We start from the raw sequence: 19,416 nt of genomic DNA on the forward strand, positions 1-19,416 counted from the left end.
GCGCAGGGCTCCCCGTTCCGTCTCCCCTGAGGCCGCTGCTTGCCGAGTCCCTCAGTCGCGGCCTGCAGCGCCTCGCTCGCTCCTCTCCCGGCCCGGCCGCTCTCTGTGCCCGGTCCTGCCCTGAGTGTTGCTCATTTCGCGAGTCACTAGCAGCCAGGCAAGTGTTGTGCACTCGCGTGCCGCCGTTGCCTTCCCCGGCTCTCCTATGTGTTGGGTCAGAGATTTTTGTCATGAAGCTTTTTGTGCTACGTACAAAACAGTTTTTCTCAAAAGGGACAACTTGTACAGAGCGATTTCTATTTAGTGGACACGTGCAGACGTAGTGGTGAAATGCATGTTTACATTTGGAAGTTCGGTATTTTCTCTTTTTTTCTCTCCTTTATTTTTTCTATTTGTGTCATTTTGGTATCTTCAAAAGTATCTTTGCAAATAGTTTTTGCACATGTTTACCAGTGTTTTAATATTATGTATTATTTTAGCATATGCACGTTCCTAATGGAATGCAGTATGTGGACTTGCTCTGAAAATGGTGCTGAAGAAGACCTGCTTGAAGATGTACAGTTGTTAGAGAATCAGCTGAGGAGAGCTGAAAAAATCCTACAGACTGTAGAGAAAGACCTTTCCAGGTGTGTGTGTTTGGGAATGAGGACTGCCTGTCTCTTGTAGTGTGACTCTGTTTTATTCATTTAAGTTTAATGGATTAGTGCAATTAGCTCCTTTTGTATTTTTTCATTTGAATAGTCTTTATGAGCAATTTATGTAAAAAAAAAAGAAGTAGTAACTTCTTATTCTCCCTCCTATCCCTAGCACAAATGAACATTATGGCCACTGCTTCAATGAGGCCATAGACTTCACTCTGGAGGACTTTGTGCAGGCTAGTTACAGCTGTCAGGAGAAGAAGAATGCTGGTAAAACATCTCGCCAGGATATTCAAAGGAAATCCAAAGTAAATATTGTTCTTCATTACTTTGGTTTTCTATTCTTTGCTGTGTTTTTGAACATTGTTTTTTGCTTTTAGGGCTCAGAGTTGAGATACATTGGACAATTATATCAGTGGAGCACTCTTAAGCATAATATGATTTAAATGCATTTCTTCTGCCAAGTTTCCATTGCAGCCTTTCAGCACTTGAAGGAAGTCTATAAGAAAGATGAGGACAAAGTTTTTAGCAGGGCCTGGTGTGACAGGACAAGGGGGAATGATTTTAAACTGAAGGAGGGTTGACTTATGTTAGATATATCAAATAAGTTTTTTACTATGAGGGTGATCCAACACTGGAACAGGTTGCCCAGAGACGTGGTAGATCCCCCATCCTTGGAAACACTCAAGGTGAGGATGGACAGGGCTCCAAACAAGTTGATCTAGAATTTGTCCCTTTTCATTGTAAGGTGGTTGGTCTAGATGACCTTTGAAGGTCCCTTTCAACCCAAACTATTTATGATTCTATGATGTACATATTGCTTATGTATGCATATATAAGTGTGTATATATATAAGCCTATTTTTGTGCCTAGTCTTACTCAGTATCCACAACTTTGGATAAAGCTGTGGAAGAAAATGGACATCTTCAAGAGAAGCTGGATGCCTTTCAAGGACAAAATGCATCTTGGACCTCTCAGAGCCACTACCTAAAGAACAGCGTGGAAGTACTGAACTTTGAATTGATGCAGTTGAAAACAAAAGTATGTATATTTAGTGTATTTATCAAAAAGAAATACACACTCCAAACCCCCCAAAGCACCCTAATGACCATGATTTTTGAGTTTATAATTCCAAGAAGGATATGTTATGTTTTTGCCTTATCTTAATCTAAGTTTAATATTTAAAGTTTTTTGCTCTGTTTTTTTTCCCCTCATAATATTCAGCATCAGTCTTGGACAGAACAGCTTGGAATCTATTTCTCCACAAGCAAAACAACTATATTAATTATGAATTGTATCTATTCATCTTCCATAGTTCAGTGTAAAGCCAGTCAACCACAGAATGAAAAATATATTATGAAAGAAAATCATTCAGTGATGTATTTAGTACATTTAGTACATATTTAATGTACATTCATGTGTCTGTGCTACACTGAGATTCATGTGAATAATAATGGCAGAGTAGTCCCTTGTCTAGGAAAGAAGGTGAGTTAGAAGAAAGTATTGTACATAATAAATCGTTGCTTATTTAGAATATACTTGTCTATACAGTTTTGTTTCAGGACAACTAGATTCTTGTATTTGGTTTATATGTAATATTAGTAAAACATAGCTATGCTTAGTGCTTTTTGTTTGAGAAATGTTATCTCCAAGGCAGTACAAATAAGTACATAAACAAAATGTTTGACTGCCTGGCACCAAAAGAACAAATAGTTGCATATAAACATTTGGGGAAGAGCAAGAGACAAGATCAACATATAAAGAAATCACTCTGCTGGACAGCATATCCCACAGAATGGTGCTAGGGAACTGGAAGGATGTTAAATGAGCACAAGATTGGAGGTCAGTTGGTGGAGATGGAAAAAACGTAATTTACAGTAAGGTTAAGAGCACTGTCATTCAGTAAACAGATTGTTCTTGTGTGTCTCACCTGAAACCCCAAACATGTCTGTGTTCCAGATCTCGTATCTTGAATCCACTTCAGGCTCACATCCAGTCAGCATTCCGAAGCTGCAAGAACAGATGCTAACCTTGGAAGCAGAAGTTTCAGCTCAGGATAAAATTCTGATGTAATAAGTGTGCTTTAAATCAACATTTCCCTTTCCTCTTGCCTCCTTTAACCTAATGGCTCTGTGGCTACTGGGAGGGTTAGGTAATTTCTTTTAACTGTTGGAAGTTACCATATACAGTCCTATCACCTCCAAAATGTAATTTTAAAGAAGTGAGAGGAATAAATAAAACAATTCTTACCTGCCCTATTCATTTAACTGCATTATCTGGGGTGAAAATTAACTGAATGAATGACTAGGGAAAGCATTTTCTGAACCTTTTGAATGCAGACTCTTTGTTTGGCTTGTGTATCTACCCATGAAATTACCTCTAACCTTCCTAGAGCTGGACAAACAAACACTGTGGGGTTTGCACTGCTGTTTAAAGAAATGTGGTGCTTTATGACCACTGTTCATTCAAAGCATGTGGGATTGGAACTGGCTGTACTTAGTTACTAGTCACAAACGTAAATATTTTGGTACTTCAGAAGAGCAGAGCTTCTGCCAGGTGTTAAAGGCAACATACAGTGTTATGGCTGGTATTAACAATTGTTATAGTTTTCTTTTAATCATGATTTGCAGCAACTTATTCTTTGGCCAAGCAAACTGAAGTGCTTTAGACTTAACACTTTTTCGTTATTCTGGAATCCTTTTATCCCTTTCTCTGAATACTTTTGCCATCTCCAGATGGGCAGTGGTCCTCAGACTGAGGAACACTGATCCTAGGGTTGGTTATACCTAGATGAGGCACTGCCCTGTGTCCACAGCTCCCTTAGTGGAAGAGAGAAATGTTACTGAGCAGCAGGAAGGAATTCTTCCTGTGTTGGGTGTCCTGAATACGTAACATACCTGAGCTGCCCTGAGGTTACTGTTCAGCTCCTTCCCTAGTGAGCAACAATAGGGGAAAGTAAGAAAGGGGCAGAGATGTGTACTGATGGAAGGATATAGTAGGGAGTCTGAGTTGCTGCTTTGAACAGTCTCTCATGTGATATCTAGGGCTTGGAAAGCTGGAAGAAGAAAAGAAGTAGTGTCCTGAATACGTAACATACCTGAGCTGCCCTGAGGTTACTGTTCAGCTCCTTCCCTAGTGAGCAACAATAGGGGAAAGTAAGAAAGGGGCAGAGATGTGTACTGATGGAAGGATATAGTAGGGAGTCTGAGTTGCTGCTTTGAACAGTCTCTCATGTGATATCTAGGGCTTGGAAAGCTGGAAGAAGAAAAGAAGTACCTGGGGCAATTTAGTAATTGGTTTTATTAACTGGAGGAGATAGTAACATAATGGCTGGAATTTGTGGGATTTAAAATTGGTTCGTTTCTTTTGCTTTGCAGAGCAGTACAGCAAAGAAATGAAGCTTTGTTGAACGCAGGGGAGCTGAGAAGAGCTTTCAAAAGGTATAAAGCAGAAATAGCTGAAAAATTAGCAAAGGTGAGTTTTCTCTTTATTTGTTTTTGCCCATACTATTTAGATTTTTCCAATAAGCTAGGCAGCTAACAGCAACAGGTTCACCAGTGAGGCAGTTGCTTCTGCTTGTTGGTGGCAAAGTCCTAAAAGAGGTTTTACACTGTCTTTGCACAGTCTGGACAGTCTTTGTCTTTGAAGCATCCTGATATTGCTGCTGTTTCTTCTGTCTCCTGCTTGCCAACTGGGAATTGTACATTTTAAACATGTAAGATCCTTTTAAAAGAACTCTTTTGACTCCTTATGTATAACCTATTCAATGAAACATGAGCTAGAGAACAGCTAAGATGAAAATCAAGCCATCCCTTAAAGTGATCAAAAGTGTTAATGCTTCCTGCCTTGTGGGCCCAAGACAGTTAGCTCTTACAGAAAATTGGTTTTTTATTAGTCTACTTTCCTTGTGGAAGGAGATTGCCAACCACAAATATTAAAGTGTTTTTTTTCCCAAATGACAGAAAAAGAAAGCTTCTTTGCCCCTTTCATTTTCTTAAAAAAAAAAGAGGCATAGCATTTATAGTACTCTTTTTTTTAAAAATAGCCTATTGGCTGTGGAAGCTTAATTTACTGTTGTACAAAATTTTTAAAAAAACTTGCTTTTCAAGGTGAAAGCCGAAGAAGTCATCTTGGGAAAACGTTTAATTAATTGTGAAAAAGAGAAAGAGAAGATGAATGAAAAGTGTATCGGCTACAGAAAGAATCTAGACATCCTAGAAGAGCAACTAAGGTAATGGAAAGGCTTTTAAAAATCTCTGTACAGTTGTTTGAGAAGAAATTGCATGTCATTGTGAACGTGTTGCTCAAATCATGTAGTTCAAACCAAATCCAGACCAGCACCAGTGAATACTCGGGATCATTAACAGCAATGCAACAGACAAACCATAACACTGAACAGGTTAAAAATGTTAGCATGCGCTTGTATGATCTCTACATTATTTTCTATAACTAATCCTTAAACATTTTAGTCCCACACACAACCACACATTCAGAGGAAGCTGCCACCCCCACCCAGCTGCCTTGGTTGCTCACTGCTGCTGTGGGCCACGTGGGTGCTCTGGTTGCATGTGTGCCTGTTCTTTTGCTAATGCACCTGAGAGTGAGAACACACCCTGTGACTTCACTTACACTGCCATGTGCGAGTCCCTACTTGCACACCACGTTGTCAGTCCCTAGCTAGAATGAAGGATACTCTTGGCATCCAGTGGGGATTCTGCACTCAGGCCTCAGTGGAGGTTGTGATGTTGACTGCAGCTTCTGGAACAGTTCAGCCTGGTTTGGATTGCTCTCTGTCCCCACTCCAAGGTCCTTTCCCAGTGTTACCATTTTTTATGCTCTTTGTATGTTTCATTTCAAGGTGAACCCCTTTTTTTTCAGAAGTCCTTTGGTGATTCCTTCATTACTTTAAACAGGGAAGACAACCATCAGCTTTAGCATTACTAGGTTTGGACAAACACCTTCACAGACAGTTTGGGGTATTCTATTCACATGTGCTGTCCACATTCACATTTCTGTCCTAACAGTTGTTCTTTGGGCCATTTGGGAGAGAGTGAGCAGTGGGTGAACACCCTTATGCCACCCTGAGCCTGCTTAATAGGTCTCTGCTGCTGGTGGGGACTTCTTCTCTACTATCCTCTTTTTTAATATGTTACACTGGGTTTGGGACTCATCAGGGCCTTTGCTGAGCCAATTCAGCTTGGTAAACCAACAGGTCCTTAAAGTAAATTTGAGATGGGCTATAAATGCAATTGTCTCAGTGTACCATCAGCTATGAAGGCAGAAACAGGACCACTCCCTCTCTTGTTAGTAGCAGAATGATAGAGTTGTTCAGTCTTACTATCTTCATCCATTGTGATTTTACATATTGTTCTATAGCTATTTTATCCTGTTATTAAATTTCCCTGGGTTCAGCACAGTTAAAACCATTTGGTCTCTTTCCTACCAGTGACTTTCCTGATAGTGCTCAAAACTATTGAGTCGCTTAAGAATGAGTAGTAGTTGATTCTCTCCTTTTGTTTGCTGATCGCACTTTACATCTTGGTCCTTAAGAACAGTGAAAGCTTAGTAAAGCAGTGAAAACTCTTCTGTCCTTTGTGTAGAGCTAAGCCTAGATTTTGAGAGGGAGGAAACTAGTAAAATAGTACAGATATGGTGTGTTCTTCTAGTACTTCCAATAACAAAACCCCTCTATGTTGAGCTATACCTTTTTAAATGCCTTTTTAGGCAATTGAAGGAAGAGAATCGTAGCACAAAAGAAGAAATTAAGACTCTAGAGGCGAAGAACATTGAAATGACATCAATGCTGAGTCAGTCCGATCAGAAGATCATCAAGCTTGAGAGTGAACTTTCTGAAAAAGAAGTATTACTTAAAGAGAAAAATACTCTACTAAGTGAAAACACAGAGCTGAGAGCACTTACGGCACAGCAACGTAACCGCTTGGAATTATGTCATCAAGAAATTGAGGATTCAAAGAAAGAGCTCAACATACTAGAAACCATTATTTCTCAGCTGTCTTCAAGTATATCTGAAGAGGTACAGTAACCAATACAGCCTTGAAAGTGTATTATGTATTGAATAACTTTAATGCCAAGCTATCCAAGCTTTTAACATCCTGGTGCATGTGTCTTAAAATTGATGTTCTAGTATAACACATGAATTAATCATGCTGTGAAGCTATATAAAGTTGATTTTTCATTGATTTCTTTTTTTTTCCCCTTAACTTTTAGTTTAAATGGCACGATTTCAAACACCTGCTATTGAGTTCCTCAATGAGAGAAGCTCTGTCTGAATCTTGTGGTGAATCGAGTAAACCTTTGATTACAGACCTAAGGTATAACTTTCTGGTTACTGAATTGTGGCAAGAATAGGCAGATAATAAGGTGGTATTAAAACTAGCATGTAGAAAGAATGTTAAATAGTTGTCTCTTCCTTTATAATAGCATTAAACTGGCAACGAAAGAAGCAGAAATTCAAAAGCCTCGTGCAGACTTAACTGTATGTGCCAAAGTTCAGCATCTTTCTAATGATGCTGAAGGACAAGAAAATAGCAGATTATGTGACCTGGAAACAGAGCCTGTCAAATTGATTAGAAGTCAAGGAGGTAAGCTTGCTGAAATAGCTCTGCAGTTCTGTCTAATGAATCCACAGAACAAATTCTTTGGTGGGATTGAAATTTTTTTTATAGTGTATTTTTTAAATGTGTCTCCATGATCTAACAGATATGACTTGGTTGAACATGGAGCATTTTGCCACCTTGGAAACTGCCATGTTCTCCAGCACAATATTATTCTTTATTTTCCTAGTTAAGTTACTTGTTCAGTAATAGCCAAGCTAGGAATTGTGTTGAAATGGAACCATGCTCTGTTTTCTCTATGCAGGTTATACTAATGTCTCCATATTTTGGGTTGATTCTTTTCTCTGTGTCGTGCTGTTGCAATATTTCTGCGATCACTTCTGTGATTACTATTAGGAACTCTCCATGAAATTACCTCAGGGCACCTATATAACGATGCGGTCTTAACTTTTTTTTTTTGTTTGTTGGCTTTTTGTTGGGTTTGTTTGTTTTCATGAGTCATTGCTTTCAGTTACTTTATGGCTTTGTATGTTCGTTTATAAATTAATCTTAAATTTATTTTTTCTACTCGGAGAGAGGAGGAAATGTCAACAGTTGGAACTTATAAGCAAACAATTTGAAAAGGTGAGGCAAAGATTCCAGAAAGAGATAGAAGAGTTACGCACTAAACTGACAAAAGCAGATGATGAGAATTCTTCTTTGAAGACCAGCATGGCTCAAAGAGCCAGTCAGTTTCAAGAGATACAGGAAGACCTGATGAAGAAGGCTTCAAAAACTAGTAGCTTAGAGAGAGAAGTAAGTTTTTAGTAGCATTGAAAAAAAAGTCACTTATTCTTTAGTTCAGTATTCAAAGAAATTTAAGACAATAGTTACAGAAAAACTGCAATTGCCATATTAATTTTAAAATCTGAGTTATTTAAGTAAAATTTGAAATTAACTTTTAAGCAAGGAGAATAATTTCTTAATTTGTTAGTTGTCAGAAATCCTGTTTTAAAGCTGATGTAGTTAGTGGACTTTTCTGTTACTGTTTTGATTTGTTATGTGGAAAATATGCACAGTCTTTGCTTTGGTATGATTGAATTGATGTGTACTCTTAGGGAACTGATGTTGAAGGAACAGTTGTATCTTTCCTCATTAAATGTTAGTACAATTGCCAGGGATTAACATCATTACCAGAGAGTCACCAAGGAAAGAAGTAAAGCTTCAATTCTTCTCAGGTTAAATAAGTTAGATGCTAATGTTCACATTGTGGTGCTAATGTGTCTCTAGAGCTCAGAATAATGGGATTTGCAGTATTCCCTAAAAATGGACATAAATATTATAAATCTGTAATACCTAATTCACTGATGATTATAATTAGTTGGATTAATTTTAGGTAAATTGACCTGACTCTATCTCTGTAAGTAATCAAGTTTAATAAATCAACAAAAATTAACAAATAATTAGTTAAAAATACCATGGTAGTAGCTAGAATGGAATTGGTGATAAGAGAGTATATACAAACACTTGAATAAACCTGAAGCAGTTGTCTGTTTTGTGCCATATTTAATTTCAGGTAAGAAAGAAATCTTCTCAGATTTCTGCACTTGAGAAACAGTTGGAAGAAAAGACTATTGTTTATTCCACTGCTGCAGCAAGAAATGCTGAGTTGGAACAGGAACTCATGGTAAAATGTTCTCACTGAGAAACTACATTTGTATAAAAAGACATAAATGGAGATTAAAGTTTAATTTAGCAGTAGTATTCCATGTATTCACAATGGATAGACTTTCAGATCTGTTAAATAATCCGCAGTTTTTCGGCAGAGCTGTTTTTAAAAACCAAATCTTGCTTCAAATAAAACATCCCTTTTCCCTGCCTTTGAGTGTGGTAACTTATTAATGGACATGTTACCTTTTCCTTGTGATGATATGTGCAATCAAGATCTGGTCCTATTGAAATCAGTTGTAGCAGTGAAATACATACAGACCTATGAATAAAAAAGGCTTCAAAATGGTAATAAGTGAAGAGGGTGATCTAACACTTGGAGCACTGCAATTTCCAGTCTGAGTGTTGTTATACCAACTTTTTTTAGGTTTTTGTAAGGGTGTAAGGTTGCCAGAAAAGGAAACTAATTTTGTAGATTCCATCTAACCATGTGAGCATAGAATTTCTTTTTGCCTTTTTCAGAAGTTATCTGTGCCATAGTGCACCTTGGCAGACACCTTCTCTCTGTAGTGGCTGCATTCACTGACATTCCATGCCTGTGTGTAGGTGTGACATCCTCTGAGATGACACATGCTGGGTGTAATTTGAGTATTTTCCATATTGTTCCTTTCCAAAATCTAGAAAATAGATGATCAGGTAAACCACTATTTAATAGTACAGGTACATATTTTTATTAAGTCCTTTTTGTTGTTGCCATTTCCCAGGATAAAACCAGATGCATTCATGAGTTGGAAGAAACGATCAGTGAAGAACGTGAGAAAATAACTAATAGTTTTGAAAGTGCAAAGTTGATCCACTTTGAGCAGCACAAAGAGATGAAGAAACGGCTTGAACTAGTAAGACCTTCCTTGTGTGCTATTATGTATGAGTGTTATACTTGGTTACTTCTTTCTATGTTAATTTCTTTGTCTTTGTAGTAATTCTAAGACACATGTCCATTAAAAAAAGGTTTATTGAAAATTTCCTGATTGTAGTACTTTATCCATCTAACACTATACAACTTTCCCTCTGAAATATTCATATCCTCTTTTCTGCTCAGCTGAGGAGAAATAAGGACTTAGGATAAGTACTGTTGTTCTTTGCTCCAAACAACTAGCAAACCCAAAATACAGCTTTTTGGCTCCTGTTGTTAAAGCATGACAGCTTCTAACCATGTGCTCTCACTGGCTGACCCTCTGCCAGCCTGAGCCTTATGGGCATCTGTGTTCAGGGAGAGCTGTTGGTAGGTTTTTCAGTCTTTAGAGAAGAATTCTGTTGCTTTATGTGATTAGAAATATAACTGTAGTTACATCTAGCTGTTCCAGAACCTTGTCATCTTTTACTGAAGAACGTACTCATGTCTTACTGTCTTGGCTAATTACAGACAATTAGACTTCATTGTCTTGAATAACCTCTTGCTTTAAGATACTAAGTGTTTGGGATTTCTTGATAACTTTAAGACTGTTCTATAATGCTGATGGCAGGATGTATTTACTTTTCATTCTAAAAGTGATGGGTGAATAGAACTGAATGACATATTTAGATGCACAAATTCTTATTAAAATAATAAACGGTGAATTATTTACGGACAGCTTCGAATGCAGCTGGAGAAGAAACATCAACAGTGCATTGAACAAGAAAAAATAATAGCCATTTTGCAACAAGAGGTTATACATAAACAGCATCACATTGAATCATTGGATGGGCTGCTGACAGGATGCAGAGAGGTAAGGCTGGCTCTTCTTTAAATGCAAATCAAACAAGTGGCTAATAATGTAAAGTATATCCACAAATAAATGGGAAAAAATGGAGTAAATGAAAGATCCTTATGTTTTTGTTTCTTAATTCTTATTTGAGTAATTGAATCTAGTGTAGTCCTCAGTTACTGCTGCTCCCACTACCATCTCTTGTACAAGCTTTAATGACCTTTCCTTATTTTCTGTCTCAGCGTTGTCCTTATGCCTCTGGTTTGTCCCTTGGGCTTCTTGCTCTAGTCAAAGGGAAGAGATCTGGATGAAGAACAATTGCATCTATTCTGCCCTAAGTGGAAAACCAAGAATGTTCTAGTATGATAATGTTTTATTCCTTTCAACAATGCTTGCTGCTGCAGATCTGAAGGGACATCTGTCAGGAACCAAATTCACTTCAGGTTATCATGTACACAAATACATTTTGCAAGCAATTGTTTTTTAAATACACTGCTTTATTTTTTTTCCTGTCTTAAGTAAATATTTCAGAAGTCGTTGACTTAAAGTATTTATGTTTTTCTTCTGTTGTTTCTTTTCATTTTGCTTTAACTTAAAGTAGTATGGTGAAACCTGCTGCAGTAAGAGATTATGCAATGCTTAATTGCTTCAGAGAATTACTGTAGTTACAAACAGGACAGACTTCTGCTTATTGTACTCTTAAAATACAACACTGCCTGACAGAGCTAATGTTATGTATGTTTTCGTACCAGATATGGCATATATTTTAGATATAAAAGTACTATAATATTGACCATGTGCTTGCCTGATTTGGGTTTGCCTATGCAGCACTTGCAACAGTATTTTAACAAACCTGTGCCATGTGGTGATTTACCCCAGTGAGGTTTCAAACAGTATTAAATCTTCAGGATATGGGTAGGAGAAGATACTGGGGAGTCAGCTGTTGGCATGCTCTTCTGAGCTTCTGTTGGAACAATTTTCTATACAAGTGACTGTAATATTTGGTACATTATCTAGAGATTTAAAATTAAGACCCACTATAATTTCTCTTCAAAAAGCTCTTGAATCGGGTGGGGAGAGAGATATACAGTCCAGTATGGTGTAGAAAACTAGTAGTCTGGTTGCAAAGGTGAAAGCATTAGGCAGTTTGCAGCTAAATTCAGCATAGTTTCCATTGATGGAAAGTCTTAGCACTGAAACCAGAAGGATAAGAAAAGCTTAATTACTATGGCTTAATGTCTCTGGGGGTTTGTTCGTCGTATTTTTTATCAGTTTGAGTTTATAAGATATTTGTTAGAGATTACTCAAATCCAAATTAATATTAAAAGGGTAAAAGGGATTAGCAGTGTGGACACTGTTTGCAGCTCTTCCTTTCCCTTTTGGTGGAACTCAGGCACTGTCTCCCAGTGCAGAAAAGAAAAACATACTGTTCAGATAAACTTTCTGAAAAGAAATGTATGAAGATCTGAGTGTTATTTGTGGAAAAACATGTGTGTCAACTCACACATGATGATAATGCTGAATTTATTTAGACAGTTCTATATGTAATAAAATGTGATGGATTCATGAGTTGTATCGGGCATGTTTGGTTTTAAAATCTAGCTACTAACAAATACTGGAATATCATCTCTCAACTGATAGTTTCATCTGATTTAGACACAGTCTAAAGTATTGTGATTGAAGTTCACAAATAATCTTAATTTCTGAATACTGTTTCAATTTTAAAGTTTATCATAATTTTCCATTACTGTTTTAATATACTTTAGAGAAAAATGTAATTTTTGGGACACTTTGCACAGAGATGTCTCTTAACACAATTTTTAGACTAGTTAATACAAGCCATGCCATGCAATTTTAAGTGATCTATTGCATTCAACTAGGTACAACAACTAGAGTCAGCACTAAATGTATGTAAGGAAGAAGTTGCACTGTATTTGAGGCAGTCACAAGAAAATAAAGAGATGTTTGAAAATCTGCTCCAAGAAAAGTCTGAAGAGGTAACAGCTTGTTTTATAACTCTCCTGTATTGCAGAGGACACTTGTTATGATTTTGTGGAGTAACAGCCAAAACATTTGCAACAGGAACTGTGAATAGGAGATAAACTGTGAAAAGACAATACATTTTGTGAGGGTAAAGAGGAAAATCATAACTAAGAAACACTGGACAAGCTTAGGGAAAAGAAGTACCGAGATAAATGAACAGTTGAAAGAAGTACCACAATCAGAATTATGTGAAACAAAGCATTATCTTGGAAAATAAATGGAGGGAGCACTCTTGAAATATGAATTTAGTGCAGATAACTGATTTGTTTTTCAGCTGTCTTAATGGACAAGTCCTGGGCGTAAGAAAATGTTTATTTTAAGCCCATGAGTTTTATCATACTTTCCACTACTACATGAAAGCAAGAAAGAGCTAAGTTTAAATATTAGTATGAGTTTTTTTTGTAGGTATGTCTAACCACATGAACTAATGATATATTAGGCTGTTCTTGTCAGTGCTGAGAGAAAGGCTTTAGTCAAATGGAAATTGCTAGACCCTGTGCAGAGTAACTTGGTGGAAATCTGTGGTCTGTGTTAGACACAAACCTGTGGTATTTACTGCTGATTTCTCAGCCCTAAAATTGCTTACTCTTACTCACCATATGAAGAGATTGGATGCTGTGTGAAAGTCAAGTGTAGCAAGTGAGACTTTGTAATTGTGACCACTGTTTGCATAAGTAAGTTAGAGTCACCACTTCAGTCACTGCTTCCTCTTTGGAGTGAGCCATTAGTGATTGCTTTTTGGTTTAATTTTTAAAGAAGAATGCTTCCTTTTTTTTTTGTTTGTTTGGTTTGGTTTGTGTTTTTTGTTTGTTTGGTTTGGTTTTTGTTTTTTGTTTGCTTGTTCCCAAGAACAGTTCCCCTTGGCATTCATCACAGAAATCAGACTATTTGACATATGACAAGTTAGACACTCAAAATGCCTGTTTTTCATTGGAATTACTATTGTCATAGAGGCAGGAAGAAATAAAGGGGGGGGCTGAGAACAAAATCTCAAGGGGATAACAAGGACTTTCTGAGAAATAAAGACTGACAGAAATTAGTTCAGTGGTTTAGAAATGAAAAATCTGTAATAAATGTTTTTTAAATATTGACAAATTGTACTTAGAAAGCAAGGAGTAAAAAACTCAGGTCATAAGTTACTACTTTCCTCACTTTATAAAGCACAACTCAGTGAAGAATTATGAGGTCTGTTATGTTCTGTGCAAACTGTAATGCAACTAAATTCAGAGCCAGAAGTTTTATTGAATCATAAGTGTAATTCTGTGCTCATTAAGAGTAAAGAGAATAGCTGATGTAAATGCAAATAAAAGTGTTGTATTGTAAAGGAAAATAATTGTCTTTTCAGCTTCATTGTTTACAGAAAGACATCAAAATAAAAGGTCAGAATATTCAGGACATGCATAAACAAAATATTATCCTACAACAAACTTTGCATCATCATCAGCAAATGTTACAGCAAGAAACTATCAGAAATGGGGAGCTGGAAGATAATCAAATTAAACTTGAAAAACAGGTACAGTATGGTGAGAAGTATCTACATAAAGGCAGAAAATTAAATATATTTTTGTGTTTTGTAATGCATTTAAAATCTGAATGTTTCTTTGATAACTGAGTTGATAATTATTATTTTAGCCATATCCAAAATAAAGAGGTTAGTCGTTTGTTTTATCTTAAATGAGGTTCTGTGCTATCAGAAAATCTAGCTACCATTAGAGTGGCTAGGTACTTGGAAAATCAAACCCTACACTGCAATTAAGGGGAGATGCATTTAAATTCAAAAGGTTGCATCTTGTTATTTTTACTAGAAACTCTTTGTCTTTCAAATGCACGAAGTTCTAGTCTAAAATTATATACAGATTACAAAGAAATCTGTTGTGTCAAAACTCTCATTATGTGAGTTGTGAGACAACAATGTATATTTCTTTGGTATGTGTTTTAAGAGTACTCTTTAAATGCCCTTTTATAAAGGTATCCACTTTGGAAAAAGAGCTGCAGAAGCAGAAAGCATGTGCAGAAGATGAGTTGAGAAAGGTGGAGGAGAAACTTCGCCTAGCTGCTCAGGAAGCAGATTTAAACAGACACAAGGTGGATGAACTGAACTGTACAATCAGGTAAGTTCAGTGTAACTGGGAGATATATTCTGCAGACAGACACTGATCAGAAAGACTTGCGTAGTTACACACTTCAGTCTCTGTATGAGCATAGACTGGAAAGCAAAAGGGAAGCTTCTGATTAGCAAAGGCATGAGTTTCTGGCATGGTTTTCCAGTGGAATTAATGCATGTCCTAGCAACCTATTTAGCCTGAAGATGGCACTTCATAAATGTATCAACTTGCTTGTAATTGTACATAGTATATTCTAGGGGATCTTAGTCTCAAAGAACTAGTTTTGATTGCAAGAAAAGCCTACGCAACATGACTTTTTAATTTCTATTTTATCCACAAACACTTGTCTTAGAGCATTTAAGGACATCCATATGTTGCTTTTGTCATTACATGGTTCATTTTGTTCTGGTTGCTTCTGTTAGACAAATTAAACTGGAGGCGGATCAGTGCAAGAATAAACTTACTGGTATGGAAAGAGAAGTAGTGCAATTAAAACGAGATGGTGGAAACAAAGCAGAGCAGATAAATCAGTTGGATATCACTTTGGAAGAAGCACGATCAGAGCTCAATAAAAAGGCAAATGAGGGTAATTTGGATATTTTGTTTCTCCGACTTCCTTTCATTATGCTATTTCTCTATATGTATTAGACAGTTTTCCTTTTTCCCCGTTTCATAATCAAGTACATGAATCAAAAAATAACAACCTGTTTTTTAATGTGGTGGTAATTCCATGGTTAAAAACCCCCAAACAAAACCAAACCCAAACAAACAGCACACCCAGAACTCAAAAAAAATCACAAATTTTTTTTCACATCCCTTTGAGAATTCTCACTTTTGTGGTATATACCTTTACCCCAGGTGAAATGAGTAAGTAGTTTCCCTGGAAATTGGTAATGCAGATTCTTAATAAGGTAATCAAACAAGACACATAGATTTAATAAAGGTATATGCTATTCACAAAAATTCAGCTCTTTAAAACAAACAAAATGCCACAAGAGATGTTTCCTTGCTAATTTAATTGTGCCGTTTTTTAAAACCAGAGGAATAACAGCAATTCTGCTTGCATTTCTCGTAATGCTACATCTTTGGTTACTGCATTGTCTCTGTACTTTCTCCTTGGCCAGATGTTTTTAGATATATCCTTATAATACAAGTCAGTTGTAGATTATGAACTGAATAAAACCAGCAAATACTTAGGTGCCATAAAAAGGCTTTTATAGAAGAAGTCACTGCTTTTCTAGATTGTCCTAAAACCCAGTGATACTGAAAATTTACTATGACCACAAGTGCTGCTAGGTAGTGGTGTTATGCATAAAGACCCTAACATACTGATGATGAAACATTTTGTCTTTTGTGGTGTGTGTGTGTGTGTAAAATAGTGAACGGTTTAAAAGATAAGCTGCTTCAAAGTGAGACTTGCCACAGGGAAGCCTTACAGAAAATAGCAGAACTAGAATCCACATTACAGAATGCCTGTGAAGAATTAAAAGTCGCTTTAAATCAGATTCAGGAATTGCAAGATGCATTGCAGAACATACAGTCCTCTCTGGAGGAGAAGCACATTGCTATCACAGATCTAACAACTGAGCTCAGGTAAGCTGATGTGTTTTCCATCATCATTTTTCTTTGGGAATAGCAAGTAGCTTGCATGGGTTTTTTTAATGTCAGCAGCTCTCTAGAATTTTGATGTGGTTTGTGGCTGTGAGGTAACTTGACACTTGAGCTCCTTAGCTCACTTTTAATTTCGAAGTGATGCTGAATTCTTTTTTGGGAATTCTGTTTCAAAATCTGCTGGAATTATTTTCTGAATCCCAAAGCTGTGAAGTAATTGTAAGAAGACCAGTGAAATTGTCCAGTTTCCTTTCTGACCGTAAATTAATGATGCTTTCTTCTGTACTATACATTTTTAAGAATACATTGTCCTGATAGAGCCAATTAAACAACTTGAATAATGAAGTTCTTGGGAAATCTCCACCTGGAATATGGTTAACAGAATTATTCTATTTGGGTTTGTTTCTTTGCAATCAATTAGTTGATTCACATTTAGAGTCATATGGCTTTAAGTAAGTAACAGATCTCATAATTTTCAAGCTGGATACTCAAAGCTAAGAACTGAATGTGCATTTAGTAATTAAACATCTGGGAATTTCAGGTATTGCAAGAGGGAAATTGAAGACAAAAAGCAAGAACTCCTTGACATGGAGCAAGCATTGAAAGAAAGGAATTGGGAACTGAAACAAAGAGCAGCTCAGGTCAGATCATTTTTAGTATGTTACTGACAATTATTCCTGCTATGTAGTAGATAACTTATAAAAAGCCTCCAGGGTTTGACTGCTTTGACATATTGTCTCAAACTGTACTGTTCCTATAGCCACAGTGTCAAACCCAAATCCAGCTCTGTTATTGAAGCCTGAGGATACCAGGAACATCAGGTTGCTCTCCCCCAAGGGACCACAGATTACTGTTTCAATAGTGCAGAATTCTCCCACAATCCTGGCCCATAATTCTTCCTTAGTGATAAAGTTATAGGATAACTGTTGTCATTTTGATGTTTGCTTAGAGGAAGGAAAGATCTGCACTGAAGTGTGCATGGAGGTTATAGACTCCCTTCCTCGTTTGCACTGGAGCATGTTTGATTAGCACTAAAGCAGCCTCTAAATATGAAATAGTATCTCTGTGGTGAATTAATTTTTTTAGCTCACAGGGAATATTAGCAGAATTTTGGTCTGTATTCAGGACTTGATTTCCATCATGGAAAAATTCTTATTCTGTCACCTGTAATCAGCCTCTTCCTGCAGGAGTTACCAGCCTTTGTATTCAAGAATATTTGAGGTTCAGAGAGAAGTAGTAGTGGGGATTTGAATAACTCTGTTTAAGGAACTGACACTGGGAAGAGGCAGATCTTCCAATACATTCTTGCCATAATATTCTGTGAGCAGCTCCAGGAATTCATCAAAGCAGTTGATTAATTGATTGTTTTTTGGTTTGGCAGAATTTAGTAAATTCTAACAAGATGGATTAGTATAATAAACTCCTCATTATATTTCTGTTAAAATGTGATCTAGGGCTTGTATTCTGTGTGTATGAGGACTTAACATATTCATTTATGGACTTTTTCCCTGATTTTTCCCTTTGTTTTAGTGTTTGGCCACTATTTTTCAAATGAGATACCTTGGCTGCAGTTTTATATTGACTACTTGACAGAATAGTCTCAAGACTATAAAGGATTAATTTCATTCATTTTTCTGTCATAGTCTGTAATACTTCTTAAGATCTACATACTAGTTCAAAATGAAATATTTCCTTTTCTTCCTTTTTTACCTCTAGATTACACAGTTGGATATGACAGTTTGTGAGCACAGGGGACAAATGGAACAACAAATAATTGAATTAGAGTGCAATTTAAAGAAGGCAGAGTTTGAAATTAAGGAGTACCATAAACAGGTAATTCTTGCTTAATTAGAACTACAGTTTTCCTAACAAAGGGCAGCTAATTCTATGAGACAGTCTCTGTCCTGGGACACAGTAGCTAGCCAGGTTTAATTTAGAAGCTGAAAACTGGTTTCTTATTGCAGGGAGAGGGAAGGGAGCACCTTAACAATGTATGAGCAAAAATACTTTATTTGCCAGTTAAAACTAAAACTCTTTCAGGGTTATAACAGTGCAAAAATGAAAACTTACTTTTTCACTTGATATGATATAGCTCCCAAACTGCACTTTTAGTAAAGGAAAATGTTGGCAAAATGACAAGGGAATCCAAAGTCAGAGGTAATACTGATGGTATTTGTGAGTTTCATTTGGTTTGTGGGTTTGGGTTTTTAAAAACCATTCTGACTTGAGTAAAATATTAGTTCTGGTTTAATTGAACTTTCTATTCAGATTGAGAGCTTGGAGAAGAAACTCCAGCAGTCTAACTATGAGCTTCGTGAAAAAGAGTTTGCATTGCTCCAGAGAGATCAAGAAATAAATCAGCTGAAGAAAAAAAAATGATAGAGAACAAGATAGCCTAGAAGCTCTTGAAAAGGTAAAATGTGCCCTGGATACATGACAAATTATCAGTTTTCAATGCCATTACTGCACCTGCCTAGAAAGAGTGATACGGTGTCTCTTTAGCATAAGTGTCTCTCCTTCTCCCAGAATCATTCTATTTTATATCCTGGTGTTTGCTGAATCTTAATCCCCCAAAGTTAAATCGGTTTAATGATTTAAAAATTACACATGTAATGGCACACTCTTGTTTGCTTTCTGTGGAGAAATTTGAATATTGATTCTTTAGTAACCTGATTTTCTGGCTATGGGCTTCCTTGTAAATGAAGTGAAACACTATGCTGTGTGATGAGAGGTCCTTATGACTTAGGTTACCTCTCTTGTGAAAGCTAGTACATCAAAAGAGCACTGAGATCCAGCATACTTACAGGAACAAGAAGTGGGATTTCTTTGGCATTGGGAATGGGAGTGTATGGATGGAATAGAGAAGATAGCTAACTTGAGGAATTATACAAGTCTTCAGTTTGGTGCATGAATCAGTCACTACAAGTGCGATCTGAGATAAACAGGCTTTCTGCAGAATAAGTTCAGTCAAAGATGTTTGCCAGCTAGAGGTCAACACCAAAGCTAAAATGGCTCCAGCCACTTTGGTTACACTGCATTTGTGTGTTTCTTT

The 19,416-nt window shown here is 36.7% G+C and overlaps 1 protein-coding gene across 1 annotated transcript; it reads left to right on the plus strand.

Moving 5' to 3' along the window:
- The first annotated feature begins 495 nt into the window (after nucleotides 1-495).
- On the plus strand, nucleotides 496-18,801 carry CCDC18 (coiled-coil domain containing 18). Its single transcript, XM_009070594.1, is given in 22 exon segments — nucleotides 496-626; nucleotides 808-946; nucleotides 1,512-1,679; nucleotides 2,598-2,707; nucleotides 4,016-4,112; nucleotides 4,748-4,869; nucleotides 6,363-6,672; nucleotides 6,867-6,970; nucleotides 7,080-7,240; nucleotides 7,788-8,008; nucleotides 8,769-8,879; nucleotides 9,625-9,756; nucleotides 10,492-10,674; nucleotides 12,486-12,602; nucleotides 13,994-14,161; nucleotides 14,617-14,759; nucleotides 15,176-15,339; nucleotides 16,133-16,346; nucleotides 16,906-17,005; nucleotides 18,081-18,197; nucleotides 18,633-18,740; nucleotides 18,742-18,801. Coding segments are annotated over 22 exon segments (3,180 nt in total).
- The last annotated feature ends 615 nt before the right edge of the window (nucleotides 18,802-19,416 follow it).

The sequence above is a fragment of the Acanthisitta chloris genome, unplaced genomic scaffold (genome assembly GCF_000695815.1).
Source record: "Acanthisitta chloris isolate BGI_N310 unplaced genomic scaffold, ASM69581v1 scaffold19942, whole genome shotgun sequence".
In the NCBI taxonomy this organism is placed as follows: Eukaryota; Metazoa; Chordata; class Aves; order Passeriformes; family Acanthisittidae; genus Acanthisitta; species Acanthisitta chloris.